Source organism: Notolepis coatsorum, assembly GCF_963971535.1.
Source record: "Notolepis coatsorum genome assembly, chromosome: 8".
NCBI classification, from domain to species: domain Eukaryota; kingdom Metazoa; phylum Chordata; class Actinopteri; order Aulopiformes; family Paralepididae; genus Notolepis; species Notolepis coatsorum.
Genome location: NC_140172.1, coordinates 139,691,802 through 139,711,364, shown reverse-complemented (window position 1 = coordinate 139,711,364; position 19,563 = coordinate 139,691,802). Strand labels below are relative to the sequence as shown.

The 19,563-nt window shown below is 43.9% G+C and overlaps 1 protein-coding gene across 1 annotated transcript in view; it reads left to right on the top strand.

Annotated features, from left to right (window-relative positions):
- The first annotated feature begins 14,305 nt into the window (after positions 1–14,305).
- The window catches only part of spns2 (SPNS lysolipid transporter 2, sphingosine-1-phosphate), a 115,771-nt gene continuing 110,513 nt past the window's right edge, over positions 14,306–19,563 (top strand). The window contains exon 1 of the mRNA XM_084320573.1: positions 14,306–14,849. Coding sequence (XP_084176699.1) covers positions 14,558–14,849 — 292 coding nt within the window. The 5' untranslated portion in view covers positions 14,306–14,557. The remainder of the gene's footprint in view (positions 14,850–19,563) is intronic.

Below are 19,563 nucleotides of genomic sequence, written 5' to 3'. Positions count from 1 at the left end.
ATATAAATCATATTAACAACAAAAATGTGTTCCATCTTCATGTCAGATGATTTTCAAAAAGGTGCATGAGTCAATGCAAAAAAAGAACAAGCAAATATACTGCCAAAAGTTCAGAACGTTGAAAATGTTTCACTCCATAATTTTTTTTAACACTTTAAATAATTTAAATTAATCTCCAGAGTTAAAGCATTCATTTTGACAGCCCTAATATATATATTTATTCTTACTGTATATACATCTATCCACATCTGTCTGTACATACCTGCATATAATCCTTTTTACATATCTGTAGATACTACTGTATATCTATATCTGTACATATATCTTACCTACTCTTACTAGTTACGCTGCTGGTCAGTATGATTTACTACCATAGTGTCTTCATACCTGTATCACTGTACATAATAATACTACAACTCTGTACATCTGATTGGCACTATTACTCAGTAGTACTCATTTATATGTTTTATGCCCAGTTTAATCACCTGCACATTGTATATCACTATCACACTTTACTGTTACCTTTGCACTCTGGTTGGATGCCAAACTTCTTTTCATACTGTACTTGTGCTGCATGATGACGATACATTTGAATCTAATCTAATCAAGTCTCTGCATGAACTGCGTGGCAGATCCAGGGTCAGTGCTCCACAACGGAATATATCTGGGACAATAAGGCCCGGCTGCTCTGAGCAGAAGCCGGCCTCCCTGACAGAACCGCATGGCACAGAGACGCTCATGTATATGCAGGATCGGACGGCCACCAGCTGTCCCCTCCCTCCCCCTGTCGCCCCTCACGCCATCAGACACGCTGTCGCCCATTGGTCGCCTCGTCCTGGTCGACAGGAAACACACACCGTTTTAATTTCAGAACTAGATATCGACCGTTAACCCTTTCACACGACAGAAGGTTAACCCTTTCACACGACAGAAGGTTAACCCTTTCACACGACAGAAGGTTAACCCTTTCACTACCACACGACAGAAGGTTAACCCTTTCACTACCACACAACATAAGGTTAACCCTCTCACTACCACACTACAGAAGGTTAACCCTTTCACTACCACACGACAGAAGGTTAACCCTCTCACTACCACACTACAGAAGGTTAACCCTTTCACTACCACACTACAGAAGGTTAACCCTTTCACTACCACACGACAGAAGGTTAACCCTTTCACTACCACACTACAGCCGGTTAACCCTACCACACTACAGAATGTTAACCCTTTCACTACCACACTACAGAAGGTTAACCTTTCACTACCACACTACAGAAGGTTAACCTTTCACTACCACACTACAGAAGGTTAACCCTTTCACTACCACACTATATAAGGTTAACCCTTTCACTACCACACTACAGAAGGTGGACCCTTTCACTACCACACTATATAAGGTTAACCCTTTCACTACCACACTACAGAAGGTGAACCCTTTCACTACCACACTATAGAAGGTTAACCCTTTCACTACCACACTACAGGTGAACCCTTTCACTACCACACTACAGGTTAACCTTTCACTACCACACTACAGGTTAACCCTTTCACTACCACACTACAGAAGGTTAACCTTTCACAACCACACTACTAAATGGTTAACCCTTTCATTGTGACAATACAGAAGGTTAATAACCATTTCACTGCCACATGACAAATGGTTAACCCTTTCACAACCACACAACAGAAGGTTAACCGTCTGTAGTGTGGTAGTGAAAGGTTGACCTTCCGCCGTGTGGTAGTGAAAGGGTTAACCATTTGTCGTGTGGTAGTGAAAGGGTTATGGTGACGCCTGCTCTGCCAGAATACTTGCATGAAAGCAAAGCACACTATGACATGAGTGAGACGATGACCCCTTCTGAGCCATGTCGACACCTTTGTCTAATACATAGTATTTTCTTTTGAAGATAGAAATGTTGTGTCCTTGAAATATTATTTTGGGGCACGTACACACACACACAAACACACACACACACACACACACACACACACACACACACACACACACAGACACACACACACATACATACATACATACATACATACATACATACATACATACATACATACATACATACATACATACATACATACATACATACATACATACATACATACATACATACATACATACATACATACATACATACATACACATATACATACATACATACATATTCTAGGGATTTTTGTGTGCTGACATAGACTGCTGAGTCAATTTAGACTGCTGAGTTAGTTTAGACTGCTGAGTTAGTTTAGACTGCTGAGTTAGTTTAGACTGCTGAGTTAGTTTAGACTGCTGAGTTAGTTTAGACTGCTGAGTTAGTTTATTCTGCTGAGTTAGTTTAGACTGCTGAGTTAGTTTAGACTGCTGAGTTAGTTTAGACTGCTGAGTTAGTTTAGACTGCTGAGTTAGTTTAGACTGCTGAGTTAGTTTAGACTGCTGAGTTAGTTTATTCTGCTGAGTTAGTTTAGACTGCTGAGTTAGTTTGGACTGCTAGTTTAGGGCATCATCATACTCACCACCTTGTTTACTAGGGCATCAGTTATCAATCACATTGATTATTATTATAGATTTATTTCAACTCGATTTTATTTGTAGGCATTTCTGCTTCACTATAGGATACAGTGAAACGTGACAGTAAAGTAAAGGAGAGAGAGGATTCCCTGCTGTCTCTCTATATATAATGAATACACTTTGAAATGTATTTATTATGTATTACTATTAGGGATGTTCGATGTTGGCTTTTTTACCGATATCCGATATACCGATATTGTCCAACTCTTAATTTCCGATACCGATATCAACCGATACCGATATAAGCAGGGTTTCCCCCCCCCCAAAAAAACTGAATACTTTCAGGTAATTAACATTACATATATCTTAGGGCGGTCAGGTGGCGTAACGGAGATTGCGTTCGTCACCAACCCTGGAGCGGCTGGATTCGCCTGTTCGAATCCAGCTCACAGCTCCGGGGTTGTCACCAGCTTGGCTGGCCGTCTGCACTGATACAATTGGCTGTATCAGAGGGTGGGAGAAGCTGGCGGGGTGGGTCCGGGTCGTTGTAAACAGCGACTCCTACAGTTCGGTCGGGGCGCCTGCTAAGCGCGGATAGGATCTAAGTGGGATAGTGTGATCCTTCCACACGCTACGCCCTCTCAGTGAGAATCCGCGCTGCCAGGTGAAAAGGAGCGGTTGATTGGCTGGACGTGTGTCGGAGGAAGCACGTGGTAGCCTCCACTCTCCCAGATGATCTGACTGTGGGGGGTAAGTGCGCAGCGACCAGGAAGGGGATTGGGAATTGGCATAACGACTAACATTGGGATGGGAGAAATTCTGAGGAAAAAGGAGGGGGAAAAAGATTAAAAAAAAAAAAAGAATATTACATATATCTTGTTGTGGAATTAACACAACATTATGCATACTTTTGACAATAAATAAAATAAGAATTTGTTCTTACTTGCTTGCCTGGGTAAATCAAGGTTAAATAAATGTAAAGAAATTTAAATAAAAAAAAATTATAATTTTTTAAAACCAATAGATAATTTCAGATATTACATTTTAATGCCAATATCGGCCGATAATATCGATAGGCCGATAATATCAGACATCCCTAATTACTATTAATGTTTTATTTTATTTTATTTGTTAGACCAAAGTGCGGCCATAATCATATGCTCCCATAATACTTTTACCCTATACGTAGGCCCACCAGAGGGCTCCAGACATTTTTGTTAATGCTACTAAAGTTAACGTGAGCTACTCTTTATTCTCCTTTTTTTATGGGCTAAATACATCATCTAAACGGCAAACACTGTATGGATTCTACCAATCGATGTAACCGTCATCTCAAGCGTTCACCCTACATGACTAATGGATGACTCATACATGTTTAAATGTCAGCAGACTGCATCACAGCTTATTTATTCTCATTTTGCCATCAGTTGTGCGGCTATAGTTTGAACGTTGCTCTCTGATGATTTGGCTGTATGAGCCAATTATGAACCCATTATGAACCCATTATGAACCCATTATGGAACGAGATGAAGACCTGAGCTCTCCAGATTGGATAGCAGTAAAACGGGGCATTTCTAGTGGGTTAAAATTGACTAATTAAAAAATGGTAAAATCACGCATTTATATAACTCTTTTATCCAAAGCGCTTTACAACTTTTGTTCCTCACATTCACTGGGGCGACAGCGGCTCGGGAGGTAGAGCGGTCGTCTGATAATCCAGAGGTCCCCGGTTCGATTCCCGCTCCGCCCGGGCAGCGTGTTGAAGTGTCCTTGAGCAAGACACTTACTTAACCCCTAATTGCTCCCGATGAGCAGGTCGGCACCTTGCATGGTCGCCTCCGCCATCGTGTGTGTGAATGGTAAATGGACTGCATTTATATAAATGGTAAATGGTCCATTTATATATAACCGCTTTTATCCAGAGCGCTTTACAATCTGTTCCTCACATTCACCCGTTCACTCACACATTCACACACCTGCCCCGGGGGCGAGCGAGAATCGAACCGGGAACCTTCCTCTACCTCCTGAGCCACTGTCCCCCCCCCCCCCCCCCCCCCCCCCAGTTACAACCCGTCAGAAAGCGTCCTCCTTCCAGCTTGTGATGGAGGAGGAGGAGCGCTTGTTGAGGCAGTCAGAGGCAGACGCTGCTGGAGACCGACCGACCGCTCTGGATGCTGAGGACCACAGCGTCTGTCCGGTGACGAGGGGCCCCGTTAGAGGCTCTCAGGACCGAGAGAGAGACCCACCGAGCGCAGGGCCCGTTAGGGGCTCTCAGGACCGAGAGAGAGACCCACCGAGCGCAGGGCCCGTTAGAGGCTCTGAGGACCGAGAGAGACCCCCCGAGCGCAGGGCCCGTTAGAGGCTCTCAGGACCGAGAGAGAGACCCACCGAGCGCAGGGCCCGTTAGAGGCTATCAGGACCGAGAGAGACCCACCGAGCGCAGGGCCCGTTAGAGGCTATCAGGACCGAGAGAGACCCACCGAGCGCAGGGCCCGTTAGAGGCTCTGAGGACCGAGAGAGACCCACCGAGCGCAGGGCCCGTTAGAGGCTCTGAGGACCGAGAGAGACCCACCGAGCGCAGGGCCCGTTAGAGGCTCTGAGGACCGAGAGAGACCCACCGAGCGCAGGGCCCGTTAGAGGCTCTGAGGACCGAGAGAGACCCACCGAGCGCAGGGCCCGTTAGAGGCTCTGAGGACCGAGAGAGACCCACCGAGCGCAGGGCCCGTTAGAGGCTCTCGGGACCGAGAGAGAGACCCACCGAGCGCAGGGCCCGTTAGGGGCTCTCAGGACCGAGAGAGAGACCCACCGAGCGCAGGGCCCGTTAGGGGCTCTCAGGACCGAGAGAGAGACCCACCGAGCGCAGGGCCCGTTAGGGGCTCTCAGGACCGAGAGAGAGACCCACCGAGCGCAGGGCCCGTTAGGGGCTCTCAGGACCGAGAGAGACCCACCGAGCGCAGGGCCCGTTAGAGGCTATCAGGACCGAGAGAGACCCACCGAGCGCAGGGCCCGTTAGAGGCTCTCTTCTTACCTGTAACTATATATAATAATACAGGATAGTTAATATTTGAAAGCAATACAGAACGCCTGAGAACCTCACTGCGTTATACTCCATCATATTCGTGTCAGCGGGTACCTGGATGTTGTCTTTTCCTTCACATAAATAAAGACATTTCCACCATGAATTGATGCAGAAAAGGCACAAATTGGTGCAGAAAAGTTCACCAGAATGCGGGAAATTAAGAGTTTGACGTTGAAAATCTCCTGCGGGAAGACCTCCAGACCCCCCCCCCCCCCCCCCCCCCGGTTAAAGTGTCCCCCTTCCATGTTGAATCCAAACCGACGCCCTTGAGCACCGAAGTTAGTAGCTCTAGCTTCACACGGCGGCCCTGAAAATATACTGTTCTCCGGATCCCACCGTCTCTCTCGCCCGTCCTCCTACCCGACACTTGAGCGCTCTGACTGGGGTTACTCCGTGACCGCTGCGGGGAAGCGAAGCCATAGACAGAACATTCCAACTCTAGGATACTTCCAGGACCCAAATATAGCAAGCAGCAATCATGACCACATCATCACTCCCTCTCTCTCGCTGCACTGGGGCTGATTTAAGATAACTATAACTGCTAGCTACGGCGACAATGGCTCTGCAGGGGGGGGGGGGGGGGGGGGTGGAACTACTTTAGCACATGGCCGGATGCTGGACTGGTATCACTTGAGGATGTTCAGTCATTTGTCATTGTTGCTTTGGTTTTTTTTGTGATTTTGATCTGGTGAGAATTTGTCATGGCTGTACATTTTAACCCTTGTCGTGGTGTGGTGTCCGGGTCTCTGTGTCGGGGCTCCGTCTTCAATGTTTACTAAAAAAAGATAAATTATACAATTATTATTATTTTTAACAGCTGTGTGTACTTATATGTATCACATTAAACCTGCGTTTTTTTGGGATTGACTTAATAATAATAATAATAATAGATTGAATTTTAAGAGAGAAGCGCCTTTCTCAGACTCAAGGACACTGTACAAGGAAAGGATGGAAAAAAATAAAAGTAAGTAATAAAATTAAAAAAATATATATAATAAAATACATAAAAGATCTGTGTATAGTAACAACAAGAAAAAAACAAATAAGATAAGAGATAAAAATAAATAAAAAAAAAGGAGGCAAGTTCTGTCCAGAATTTGCAGACTTCACAACTGCAAATACATGGGCTGTCCAAGACAAGCCCTTATTGTTTACTGTATGGTTCTTCTTCATCTGAAGGGTTCAGTTAACCCTTGTGTGGTGTTCAGGTCTGTGGGGCCCTTTTTCAATGTTTACTAAAAGATAAATGATACAATGTATACTTGTTTTAACCTGAGACTCGTTGGCCTTGGCTCATTTCATGTGAAGAACGTGTAAAATAACACATTTTCATTGAGTGCACACTGTGTCCCCCCCCCCTGTATACATACAGTACATACAGAGAAAGGAAAGAGACCATGATAGTGTTTTGGAAAGAGATCATGATATTGCTTTTGAAAGAGATCACGATATTAATGTGGAAAGAGATCATGATATTAATTTTGAAAGAGACCATGTTAGTGTTTTTTTTTAATAGACCATGATATTGTTTTGGAAAGAGATCATGATATTGTTTTAAAGGGATGAGTTGACTAGTCCTCCTCTGCTGGTTAAAGGGATGAGTTGACTAGTCCTCCTCTGCTGGTTAAAGGGATGAGTTGACTAGTCCTCTGCTGGTTAAAGGGATGAGTTGACTAGTCCTCTGCTGGTTAAAGGGATGAGTTGACTAGTCCTCTGCTGGTTAAAGGGATGAGTTGACTAGTCCTCCTCTGCTGGTTAAAGGGATGAGTTGACTAGTCCTCTGCTGGTTAAAGGGATGAGTTGACTAGTCCTCCTCTGCTGGTTAAAGGGATGAGTTGACTAGTCCTCCTCTGCTGGTTAAAGGGATGAGTTGACTAGGCATCTGCTGGTTAAAGGGATGAGTTGACTAGGCCTCTGCTGGTTAAAGGGATGAGTTGACTAGGCCTCTGCTGGTTAAAGGGATGAGTTGACTAGGCCTCTGCTGGTTAAAGGGATGAGTTGACTAGTCCTCTGCTGGTTAAAGGGATGAGTTGACTAGTCCTCTGCTGGTTAAAGGGATGAGTTGACTAGTCCTCTGCTGGTTAAAGGGATGAGTTGACTAGTCCTCTGCTGGTTAAAGGGATGAGTTGACTAGTCCTCTGCTGGTTAAAGGGATGAGTTGACTAGTCCTCTGCTGGTTAAAGGGATGAGTTGACTAGTCCTCTGCTGGTTAAAGGGATGAGTTGACTAGTCCTCTGCTGGTTAAAGGGATGAGTTGACTAGTCCTCTGCTGGTGTGGTTTTAAAGGGATGAGTTGACTAGTCATCTGCTGGTTAAAGGGATGAGTTGACTAGTCCTCTGCTGGTTAAAGGGATGAGTTGACTAGTCCTCTGCTGGTGTGGTTTTAAAGGGATGAGTTGACTAGTCCTCTGCTGGTTAAAGGGATGAGTTGACTAGTCCTCCTCTGCTGGTTAAAGGGATGAGTTGACTAGTCCTCTGCTGGTTAAAGGGATGAGTTGACTAGTCCTCTGCTGGTTAAAGGGATGAGTTGACTAGTCCTCTGCTGCTTAAAGGGATGAGTTGACTAGTCCTCTGCTGGTTAAAGGGATGAGTTGACTAGTCCTCTGCTGGTTAAAGGGATGAGTTGACTAGTCCTCTGCTGGTTAAAGGGATGAGTTGACTAGTCCTCTGCTGGTTAAAGGGATGAGTTGACTAGTCCTCTGCTGCTTAAAGGGATGAGTTGACTAGTCCTCTGCTGGTTAAAGGGATGAGTTGACTAGTCCTCTGCTGGTTAAAGGGATGAGTTGACTAGTCCTCTGCTGGTTAAAGGGATGAGTTGACTAGTCCTCTGCTGGTTAAAGGGATGAGTTGACTAGTCCTCTGGTGTGGTTTTAAAGGGATGAGTTGACTAGTCCTTAGTGTGCAGTGTAGACGATCCTTTGGCATCACGTTGGTTATAGCACCATCTTTAAAGGTCCCATTTGTGATCCAAATGTAAACAAAATGAGTTTGAATGAATGAATGAATGAATGAATGAATGAATGAATGAAAACTTTATTTAACAGATTGCAGAATGGGTACAATACAGTACGGCTCAATACATACAATTGTTAAGGGGATGCAGACCTGAGAAAGACGTTTGTCTTGTTTCCATCAGGGTCCCCAATTTTCAATTCATATAGACATTTATGACATACACAACATACATGACATTTATGGCATAGGGACATATAGGTATTTAGTACTGATACATTTGTGACATAGGCGGTATTCAAATATACAGTACTGTTACCCCTAGATCCTGATAGAGTATATACATATGATGGGGAGGGGACTGTACATTAGGAGGGGGTGGGTGGGTGGGAGGGAAATGTACATACGGCGGGGAGGGAATATATACATGCGGTGGGGAGGAGACTGTCTATTAGGAGGTGGTGGGGGTTTTGGGCATTTACGGTGGCCAGTTTCGAATTGCAGCCTCCCGTAGGTGCTCTTTAAGGGCGGTTTTGAATGTGGGCAGGGATTCACATTCCTTTACAGCTTTGGGTAGGGCGTTCCACATTGTTGTGGCATAATTGCGAAACGTGTTTAGTCCCTTGTTTGAGCCGAATCTGGGTTTAACATGATTTGTTGAGCTTCCTCTGGTGTAGTGGTTGTGGTATTCACTGACCTTTGGGAAGTATTTTGACATGTACATGGGCACCCCGGTCGTATAGTGTATCTTGTAGACCAGGCCCATTGCAAGTTGCTGTACTCTGTCGTCTACTCTAAGCCATCCTAGGTTGGCAAAGTGGGCAGGGGTGAGGTGGGTTCTGGGGTTCAGGTCAAGTAGTAGTCTGACCAGTTTGTTTTGTGATGTTTGTAATTTTGTTTTAAGCGCCTTTGAGGTGCTTTGGTACCATGAGGTGCACGCATAGTCATAGTACCCTTGAATGAGTGCTCCTGCCAGAGTCTTCAGGGTATTCTTGTTTACCAGAGAGGAGATCCGGTACAAGAATCTAGTTCGTTGGTTGACTTTTTTTTATTACATTGGATGCCATTTTGTCACAGGAAAGATTTGCCTCTAGGATGGAGCCCAGGTAGGTAATTTTGTCTTTCCTTGTGACAATATTGTCACCCACTGTAACTGAGAATCCGTCGGTCTTGCTGAGTTTGTTATTTGAACCGAAGAGAATGGACTCTGTTTTGCCCATGTGTAATGATAGTTTGTTATCAGCGAGCCATATGCAGATTTTGCCTAGTTCCGTGCTGAGGGTTTTTTCAACCTGCAATTTGTTCTTGTCAGAGACCAGCAGGGCTGAGTCGTCCGCAAACGTTTGCCCACCACCACCAAAAAAAAAGCTATGTTAACATGTTTTTATTCACCAGTAGTTAATTGACTCAATGACTAACAGTATAGACAACTAATAAAGTTGTCTAATAAAGACACCTATATGAATATCTAATATAATATAAAATAATATGTTTTTTATTTATTGATTTATCTTTGGTGGTGTTTGGAATAGATCTATATTTTTACTTCATTAATTCAACTTAATTTAAGGGCATGTATTATATATATATCTTCATGATGTCGTTCCCTATCAGCCAATAATTGGAGCGAGAGTATAAGGAGGCCAGTCTAATAATAATAACGTGACGTATTGGGCGGAAGATCTCCAACCATGGCTTTACATAATAACAGATGCCAAAACATAATTATGGCAGTAAAACATCGGATTGTGGACTTTGCCGACAAGGTTAGACACTATAGCCTACTGTAGCCTGATAATATACAGTCAAGACCAGCATGGGCGTCGGGGGTACAATTCCCCCACCATCCAGTTTCCTCCACAGAGGCTTCTGCGCTTTGCGTAAATACGCACAAAGACTTCCATTTACCTGTCATTCCGGTGAACAAAGGTTCCAAACATGTCCGCCCTCGTCACCCCCCCTCCTGTTGGAAACCCCTAGTCTGTCTCTATTGTGACGCGACCCCCCCCCCATTGTCGCCGCTGCTCCCCTGAAAACACCAGCGCGGCAGAAAGAGCTGTCGCGATCGCGGACGCGCGACTCGCCACCAGCGGCGAGAAGCATGCAGCTGCAGAGCCGCAGAGCCAGCGGCGCTCTCAGGGCCGCGCTGTGAGGGCCGCTCAGCAGCGCCACCCACCCAAATGGCTGAATTGGAGTATTGCACTGTGCGGGCACAGCTATGAGTAAATTAACTAAGATAAGATAAGATAAGATAAGATATTCCTTTATTGATCCCCTTGGGGAAATTCCAGTGACACACACATACAGCTCATCGTCTCATTAACAACAACATATCACAATCATTACATTTTTACAGTAACAAAGGCACAACATAAATTCAAACAGACATGTACACTTTTGCTCACACAATATCTTGTAATGAATGCGTTTATTTATTTCGAACATAAATTGAAAATAAATCATAATAAAGTAATAAACAGAGTCAATCAATCAATCAAATCCTTTATTTAACCAGATAAGCATCATTGAGATTAAAATTTCTTTTTCAAGAGCGATCTGGCCAAGCAAGGCAGCAGAAAGTTTCAACATAAAAAAGAACATCACAATAAAATACAGATAAAACATTTACATCAAGCTCCAATTTCAGGCAAGTTATCAAACAGGCAAATGATCAAACACAGTTGCACTGACCAAGGGAACTGAGTTCGTAGGATTTTAAAATGGCTTTGAATTCTCCGAGGGTGACCAGTCCTGGTAATTTTAGGTCCTCCTGTATCTTGTTCCAAGATGAAGGAGCAGCATATTTAAAAGCCCTTTTTCCCAATTCAGTTCTCATCAGAGTAAAAAACAAACAAGCAGGAGTAGGAGGATGAAGTGTAAACGTATTCCTATACCCCCTTGATTGATTGATTGATTGATTGATTGAAAACGTTATTAACAGATTGCAGAATGGGACGTACAATATACAGTACGGCTCAATACACACAATTGTTAAGGGGATGCAGACCAGAGAAAGACTTTCGTCTTGTTTACATCAGGGTCCCCCATTTTCAATTCATCAGGACATATAATGACATACGGACATAGATACAGTATTCAGTATACCTTCACACTCTATTATCGTATGCAACTCATATTCACTCCACAAACTGAAATATACATACATTGTTGAATGAACAGCCTGTTTCTTGAAGTTAGACTCTCCTCTAAATTGTAACCCCCCTCTCTATAACAGAATTTTTGGATGTTACCCGAGAGTGAATTGTTTCATGCTTTAAACATGATTTGTGCAATCTTAAATTCAGCCAGGTCCCAGAGTTTCATGGCATGTGATTTAAAAAATTGTGTGTTTGTGTGTTCCAGATATCCTACCTTATTGATAATCAAATCTAAATCAAATGTATTTGTAAGGCTCGACAACACACGTTAATGTCCCCATGGGCCAGGTAACGGTATACGTTTGCTATGCTATACACTACAGTTTATGTGATGTGGGTATGATGGTAATTAAGGAATGGTGAATATTATGTGTATATACTGGATATGAACAGCAGTAGTATAGGCCTACAGCAGTATTGTACAGCAGTATTGTACAGCCAGCAATATTATACATTATTATACATGACTATTGTCCAAGTAGGCTATGTCTAAGCTATTTTACAATAGTATACATGAACTATGCGCAATTATGCATAAGACTACATAAGACACCATATGTGGGTATGTCAGGTGGTCTTGTGGTCAAAGTTATGTCTGTGGAATCATATATTTATTTTACATTTGTTGGACTTTATGGTGTTCTTGTTTTGTTCTTGACTTATTTACTTGTCATAATAGAACATTCTAGAACATTTGTGATGTCACAGTATGATGTCATAATCAAACATTCTAGAACATTTGTGTATCTATTCAACAATTCTCTAGAGAATCTCATTGTGCATCTTGTCATAATAGCACATTCTAGAACATTTGATGTCACAGTATGATGTCATAATCAAACATTCTAGAACATTTGTGTATCTATTCAACAATTCTCTCAGAGAAGCTCATTGTGCATCTTGTCATAATAGAACATTCTAGAACATTTGTGATGGCACAGTATGATGTCATAATCAAACAATCTAGAACATTTGTGTATCTATTCAACAATTCTCTCAGAAGTTCTGTGCATCTTGTCATAATAGAACATTCTAGAACATTTGTGATGTCACAGTATAATGTCATAATCAAACATTCTAGAACATTTGTGTATCTCAGAAGTTCTCACTGTGCATCTTGTCATAATAGAACATTCTAGAACATTTGTGATGTCACAGTATGATTCTAGAACATTTGTGATGTCACAGTATGATGTCATAATCAAACATTCTAGAACATTTGTGTATCTATTCAACAATTCTCTCAGAAGATCTCACTGTGCATCTTGTCATAATAGAACATTCTAGAACATTTGTGATGTCACAGTATGATGTCATAATCAAACATTCTAGAACATTTGTGATGTCATGATGTCATAATCAAACATTGTAGAACATTTGTGTATCTATTCAACAATTCTCTCAGAAGATCTCATTGTGCATCTTGTCATAATAGAACATTCTAGAACATTTGTGATGTCACAGTATGATGTCATAATCAAACATTCTAGAACATTTGTGTATCTATTCAACAATTCTCTCAGAAGATCTCACTGTGCATCTTGTCATAATAGAACATTCTAGAACATTTGTGATGTCACAGTATGATGTCATAATCAAACATTCTAGAACATTTGTGTATCTATTCAACAATTCTCTCAGAGAAGCTCATTGTGCATCTTGTCATAATAGAACATTCTAGAACATTTGTGATGTCACAGTATGGTCATAATCAAACATTCTAGAACATTTGTGTAACTATTCAACAATTCTCTCAGAGAAGCTCATTGTGCATCTTGTCATAATAGAACATTCTAGAACATTTGTGATGTCACAGTATGATGTCATAATCAAACATTCTAGAACATTTGTGTATCTATTCAACAATTCTCTCAGAAGATCTCATTGTGCATCTTGTCATAATAGAACATTCTAGAACATTTGTGATGTCACAGTATGATGTCATAATCAAACATTCTAGAACATTTGTGTATCTATTCAACAATTCTCTCAGAGAAGCTCATTGTGCATCTTGTCATAATAGAACATTCTAGAACATTTGTGATGTCACAGTATGATGTCATAATCAAACATTCTAGGACATTTGTGTATCTGTATATATTCAACAATTCTCTCAGAAGAAGATCTCATTGTGCATCTTGAGACAGTACTGAACAGTACTGAACAGATAGACTAAACAACATAGATTGAAGCCTGCATTTCTCAACCAACCAAGGGTGCCTTGTTGCCTACCGTTTTGCTTTGGAAAGAGACAATACAGAGACAATACAGAGCAGACCCTCTCCCGTTGGCCGGCGGTGCACAGGCATAATCTGACCGCGGCTCTGCGGCTCTGCAGCTGCATACTATTGCCAGCGGTTTGTGAGTCCGCGCAGCGCCGCGCCGCGCAGCGCACCGCAACTTCAAGTTGCAATTCCCCGCATTCTCTCCGCTACATCAGGTGCGGCTCCATCATTCGCTGCTTAGGGCTCCGGTGGGCGGAGTCTTTACAGCCAGGGTCACACCCCCCCCCCCACACACACACACCCACCGCCACCCTCCGCACTATAGGACTCCACGGCCCTTGGAGGAAAAACACCAAGGAGCGCACAGCAGCCCGTCACTGACCCAGGAGCAGCGGCTCGCTGTCAAACAAACAACACGCAACGTGATCCATAGTAGCCAACGCGACTGATCTCCTTCTCAACGCGGCAGACAGACAGACCGGTGCTGTTGATTATTGATTATTGATTATCCTCTTCTCGCCGCTTGCTTGTTGTCCATCACCTCTATTTTTTCCTCTCCGTTATTATTATTATCACCGCGTCTCCCCGTCCTCTGTTTGCGCTGGATCTGTCGTGCCAGAAGATGTGCGTGGAGAGCGGCGACCACCGGTGTGGTGAGGTGGTCGAAGGAGGAGGCGGCTCGGGCTCGGGCTCGGACGAGGTCCACACGCTGTCGGGCAGCATGATGACCAGCCCCGGGGCTCCTCTGACCCTGAAGTCCGGCTCCAGCCCGGAGGAGCAGCTGCGCGCCGCCGCCTGCAAACCGGGACAGAAATTCCGCGACGCGCTGCTCCGGTGCCGCTCGCCGACCGCCGCGGCCGGGATCCTGAGCTTTGGGAATATCCTCAATTACATGGATAGATACACCGTGGCCGGTGAGTACCGCTGCTGGTCCATCTGTGTGTGTGTGTGTTTGGAGAGTGTTGTGCGTGTTTCATGTGTATATACGTGGGGGAAAGAACACAGCTGTTGTGTATTTGCTGGTGTGGTGTCGTTATAACAGAATTGTAACTTATTATAAGAGACCGTCTTATTATAATAGGGCTATATATTATTATTAGCTGTGTGCACCACCGGCCAGCAGCTCATCTCTAAACCAGAGGAAACGGAACAATGGGCGCAGTGGACTATAATCTATACTATACTATAGTGTATGTATTGAGCCGTACTGTATTGTACCCATTCTGCAATCTGTTAAATAAAGTTTTCATTCATTCATTCATTCACTCTATACTGGAACAACAAAGTGTGTTTCATTCAAACCAATAACGCTTACAGCAGCCAGTATAATGCTCCATCCCCCTCCTCCTGTTTGAGATGAGACGATAACAGACTGACAGTTCCTAGTGATTCACTCAAATATATAGAGCGCTTCCTCAAAATCACTCTCTGGGGTCAAAAAAGAAAAGAAAGAAGGACCCCTGCATTATTGGACAATACTGATTTTACCAACCACGGCTGACGATGAATGGATAATATAATTGCGGATCAATTATAGCCGGATATATAGCCCCAGACGCTGTGTGTGTGAGTGTGTGTGTGTGTGTGTGTGTGTGTGTGTGTGTGTGTGTGTGTGTGTGTGTGTGTGTGCGTGCGTGCGTGTGTGTGTAGTGATCGATGCGATGCGCACGTCGGGGCTATAATCTGCCAGACTGTTTTCATTGTTCGGTTCGTTTAGGAATATAATAAGGTGGAGAGAGAGTCTCTCTTTAATAATAAACACACATTACCACCAATATGACTCAGTCGCTCTCCGGGATTATATTTAGAAAGATTCTAATTCAGAATCCAACGCGTTATAGGTGCGCTCTCTCTGTCGCTCTCTCTCTCTCTCTCTCTCTCTCTCTCTCTCTCTCTCTCTCTCTCTCTCTCTCTCTCTCTCTCTGTCTGTCTGTCTGTCTGTCTGTCTCTCTCTCTCTCTCTCTCTCTCTCTCTCTCTCTCTCTCTCTCTCTCTCTCTCTCTCTCTCTCTCTCTCTCTCTCTCTCTCTCCCTCCCTCTCTCTCTCCCTGGTTGTCTGGTGGTTGAGGCCATGTGTTGTGAAGTCTCAGCATTTCCAAGTGCCCTGCATGGTGAGAGCCCAGGGTGTTTAAACCGTATAACTCCCCAGCAGACAGTCCCCCCTATAATAAGAGAAATCTGTGAATGAAATTTGCGTGTTGAACTTCTTTGTGCCCGAAGACCTCCGTGTCATTTGTTTAACACACGCGTGCATATTAGACATATACACGGTGGCGATTGCGAATTAACGGGCAATCATATACGGGTAAGCGTTAATAATGCTGCTTTGATAGTAGAAATACTACGTGTCCATGTGGGCGTCTGTACAGGCAACAGGGTCCATCGGTAGATCATACTATATAGTGTTATATACATATTTCAGAATGTATATCTTTGACTGTGTGCATTCTTATTTTTGAGCCACCTAAACGTTTATTGCGAGCGCTGTGTGGTGCTGCTGGTGCTGAATCTCCCTCGGGATTAATAAAGTACTTCTAGTCTATTCTATATTATAGTTATACGAGGCACATTATTACCTAACATCTGATACGTTTGATTATTATTGTGTGTGGGGCGATAATGTGCGCTGTTTGGCTAAAACCAGACGAGCAGCAAATGTCGTCTCCTCCTGACGAGACGAGAGACGAGACTGTCAGCTTTCAGGACACTTTTCTACAACAACTCTGTTGTGCTCTGGAGCCTCTGGCACGGAACGGGTTAAACACACTGCAGCAGCCAGAGAGAAGAGAGAGGCTTCTAGGATGCTGTCGTAGGCTATACTCCTGTATAATGCCATCATGTGTATGTGTAGTGGTTACTCTGGGTTACTGTGCATCTGCTGTGTGTTGCTGTACAACATATAGAACATGCTGCCTTTATATCTCAGCCATGCAGTAGCCATACCTATTAGTTAGGTATCCCGTTTAGATACACATTAGATAGGTATCCCGTTTAGATACACATCAGATAGGTATCCCGTTTAGATACCCATTAGATAGGTATCTCGTTTAGATACACATCAGATAGGTATCCCGTTTAGATGCCCATTAGATAGGTATCTCGTTTAGATTCCCATTAGATAGGTATCTCGTTTAGATGCCCATCAGATAGGTATCCCGTTTAGATGCCCATTAGATAGGTATCTCGTTTAGATTCCCATTAGATAGGTATCTCGTTTAGATACCCGTTAGATAGGTATCTCGTTTAGATACACATTAGATAGGTATCCTGTGTAGATACCCATTAGATAGGTATCTCGTTTAGATACACATCAGATAGGTATCCTGTGTAGATACCCATTAGATAGGTATCTCGTTTTTTTTTTAAACTTTGACCAGTCAGCTGGTTCTTTTAGCGTTTATCGCTTTTTTCTGGTCAAGCATGACCGACAGAAACAGGTTGAATGGGGGTATAGATCGGGGGAAAGACACTCTGAGAAAATACGGCTAGTCCGGGAGTCGAACTCGCTACCCCAGATCCGTGACGCGCACGGTTGTCCCCGACGCCGAAATAGCATTCGAGGTACGCGGTGAGCTACTGGAGCTCCCCGATAGGTATCTCGTTTAGATACAAATCAGATAGGTATCTCGTTTAGATACACATCAGATAGGTATCATGTGTAGATTCCCATTAGATAGGTATCTCGTTTAGATACACATCAGATAGGTATCCCGTTTAGATACACATTAGATAGGTATCTCGTTTAGATACACATTAGATAGGTATCCTGTGTAGATACCCATTAGATAGGTATCTCGTTTAGATACACATCAGATAGGTATCCTGTTTAGATACACATTAGATAGGTATCTCGTTTAGATACACATTAGATAGGTATCTCGTTTAGATACCCATTAGATAGGTATCTCGTTTAGATACACATTAGATAGGTATCCTGTGTAGATACCCATTAGATAGGTATCTCGTTTAGATTTCCATTAGATAGGTATCTCATTTAGATGCCCATTAGATAGGTATCTCGTTTAGATGCCCATTAGATAGGTATCTCGTGTAGAGATACACATTAGATAGGTATCTTGTTTAGATACCCATTAGATAGGTATCTCGTTTAGATGCCCATTAGATAGGTATCTCGTGTAGATACCCATTAGATAGGTATCTCGTTTAGATGCCCATTAGATAGGTATCTCGTGTAGAGATACACATTAGATAGGTATCTTGTTTAGATACCCATTAGATAGGTATCTCGTGTAGATACCCATTAGATAGGTATCTCGTTTAGATGCCCATTAGATAGGTATCTCGTGTAGAGATACACATTAGATAGGTATCTTGTTTAGATACCCATTAGATAGGTATCTCGTTTAGATGCCCATTAGATAGGTATCTCGTGTAGATACCCATTAGATAGGTATCTCGTTTAGATGCCCATTAGATAGGTATCTCGTGTAGATACCCATTAGATAGGTATCTCGTTTAGATGCCCATTAGATAGGTATCTCGTGTAGATACCCACCAGCAGGGGTGCGTTGCTCATGGGACGGGGTTGCACGCCGAGCAACCGGCTCTGTGAGCAGAAGCACGCGCACACACATGCACCGATATGCCCGCGCGTGCACACAGGAATGCGCTGCACTCGACTGATGCGCTGCACTCGCCAAGTACCCACCTGGCTACTTTGCATAACAATAGCGCAGGTCGTCAGGTGTGTTCAAATACGGTCATGATACATTCACACAAAGCTTGTGAATGAAATGTGTTACATTCGATTCCTAGAGGCAATTAGGCATTGTCTTTAGTCTGTGCGCACGCGAGGGAACATGTATGCGCGGGAGCGCATTAGATAGGTATCCCGTTTAGATCCCCTTTCACAAACGCGTTACACTAAACACCCTCACGTCTCGCTTTGGTGGAAAAGAGCGCAACGAGGTAACTCTTCGACTGCGATCTGACTCTTCCTCGCCGTATCGACAGAGCGTATATCTAAAAGACAAACAGAACACGGTGTCCGAGGTAGTAAATATACAAGCCACTATACTAGACTGACTCTGGGACGGTCCCTCGAACGTTCAAGGCTTGGCTTCTCCGGTCTGTCGGCTGTCAGGCGTTCAGCAGCCCGTCACCAGAAAGCCCCGGGGGGTCTGGCTCTTACTGCAGGCAGGGTGAACGCTCAGGGCTCAGCCACGCCAAGAATGTGTCGATGTGGCCACAGTTAGCAGTCGTATCTTATCATAGCATCTCCCAAGCGCCACTCAGTCACACTTGAAAAGCCACGTCCTGTAAATCCTCCACTCGACGACAGAGGAGTGAATAAGTGTATAGGACACAGACTTCATCCTCCTCCTCCTCCTCCTCACTCCTCTTCCTCCTCCTCCTCCTCCTCCTCCTCCTCCTCCTCCTCCTCCTCCTCCTCCTCCTCCTCCTCCTCCTCACTCCAAACCTCCCACCCAGTGCTCCCACTTGGAGAAAAAGCCACTCTGATGGGAGTCCGAAATGTGGGAGTCTGATGTGCTTTCTGACTCCTCCTGCCAGGGGTGCGTTCACGTTGGTGATTTCAAAGCTGGTTGCACTGTGTTTTAACGACGCCACGTGCACGCGCGCTCCCGCGCATAAATATTCCCTCGCGTGCG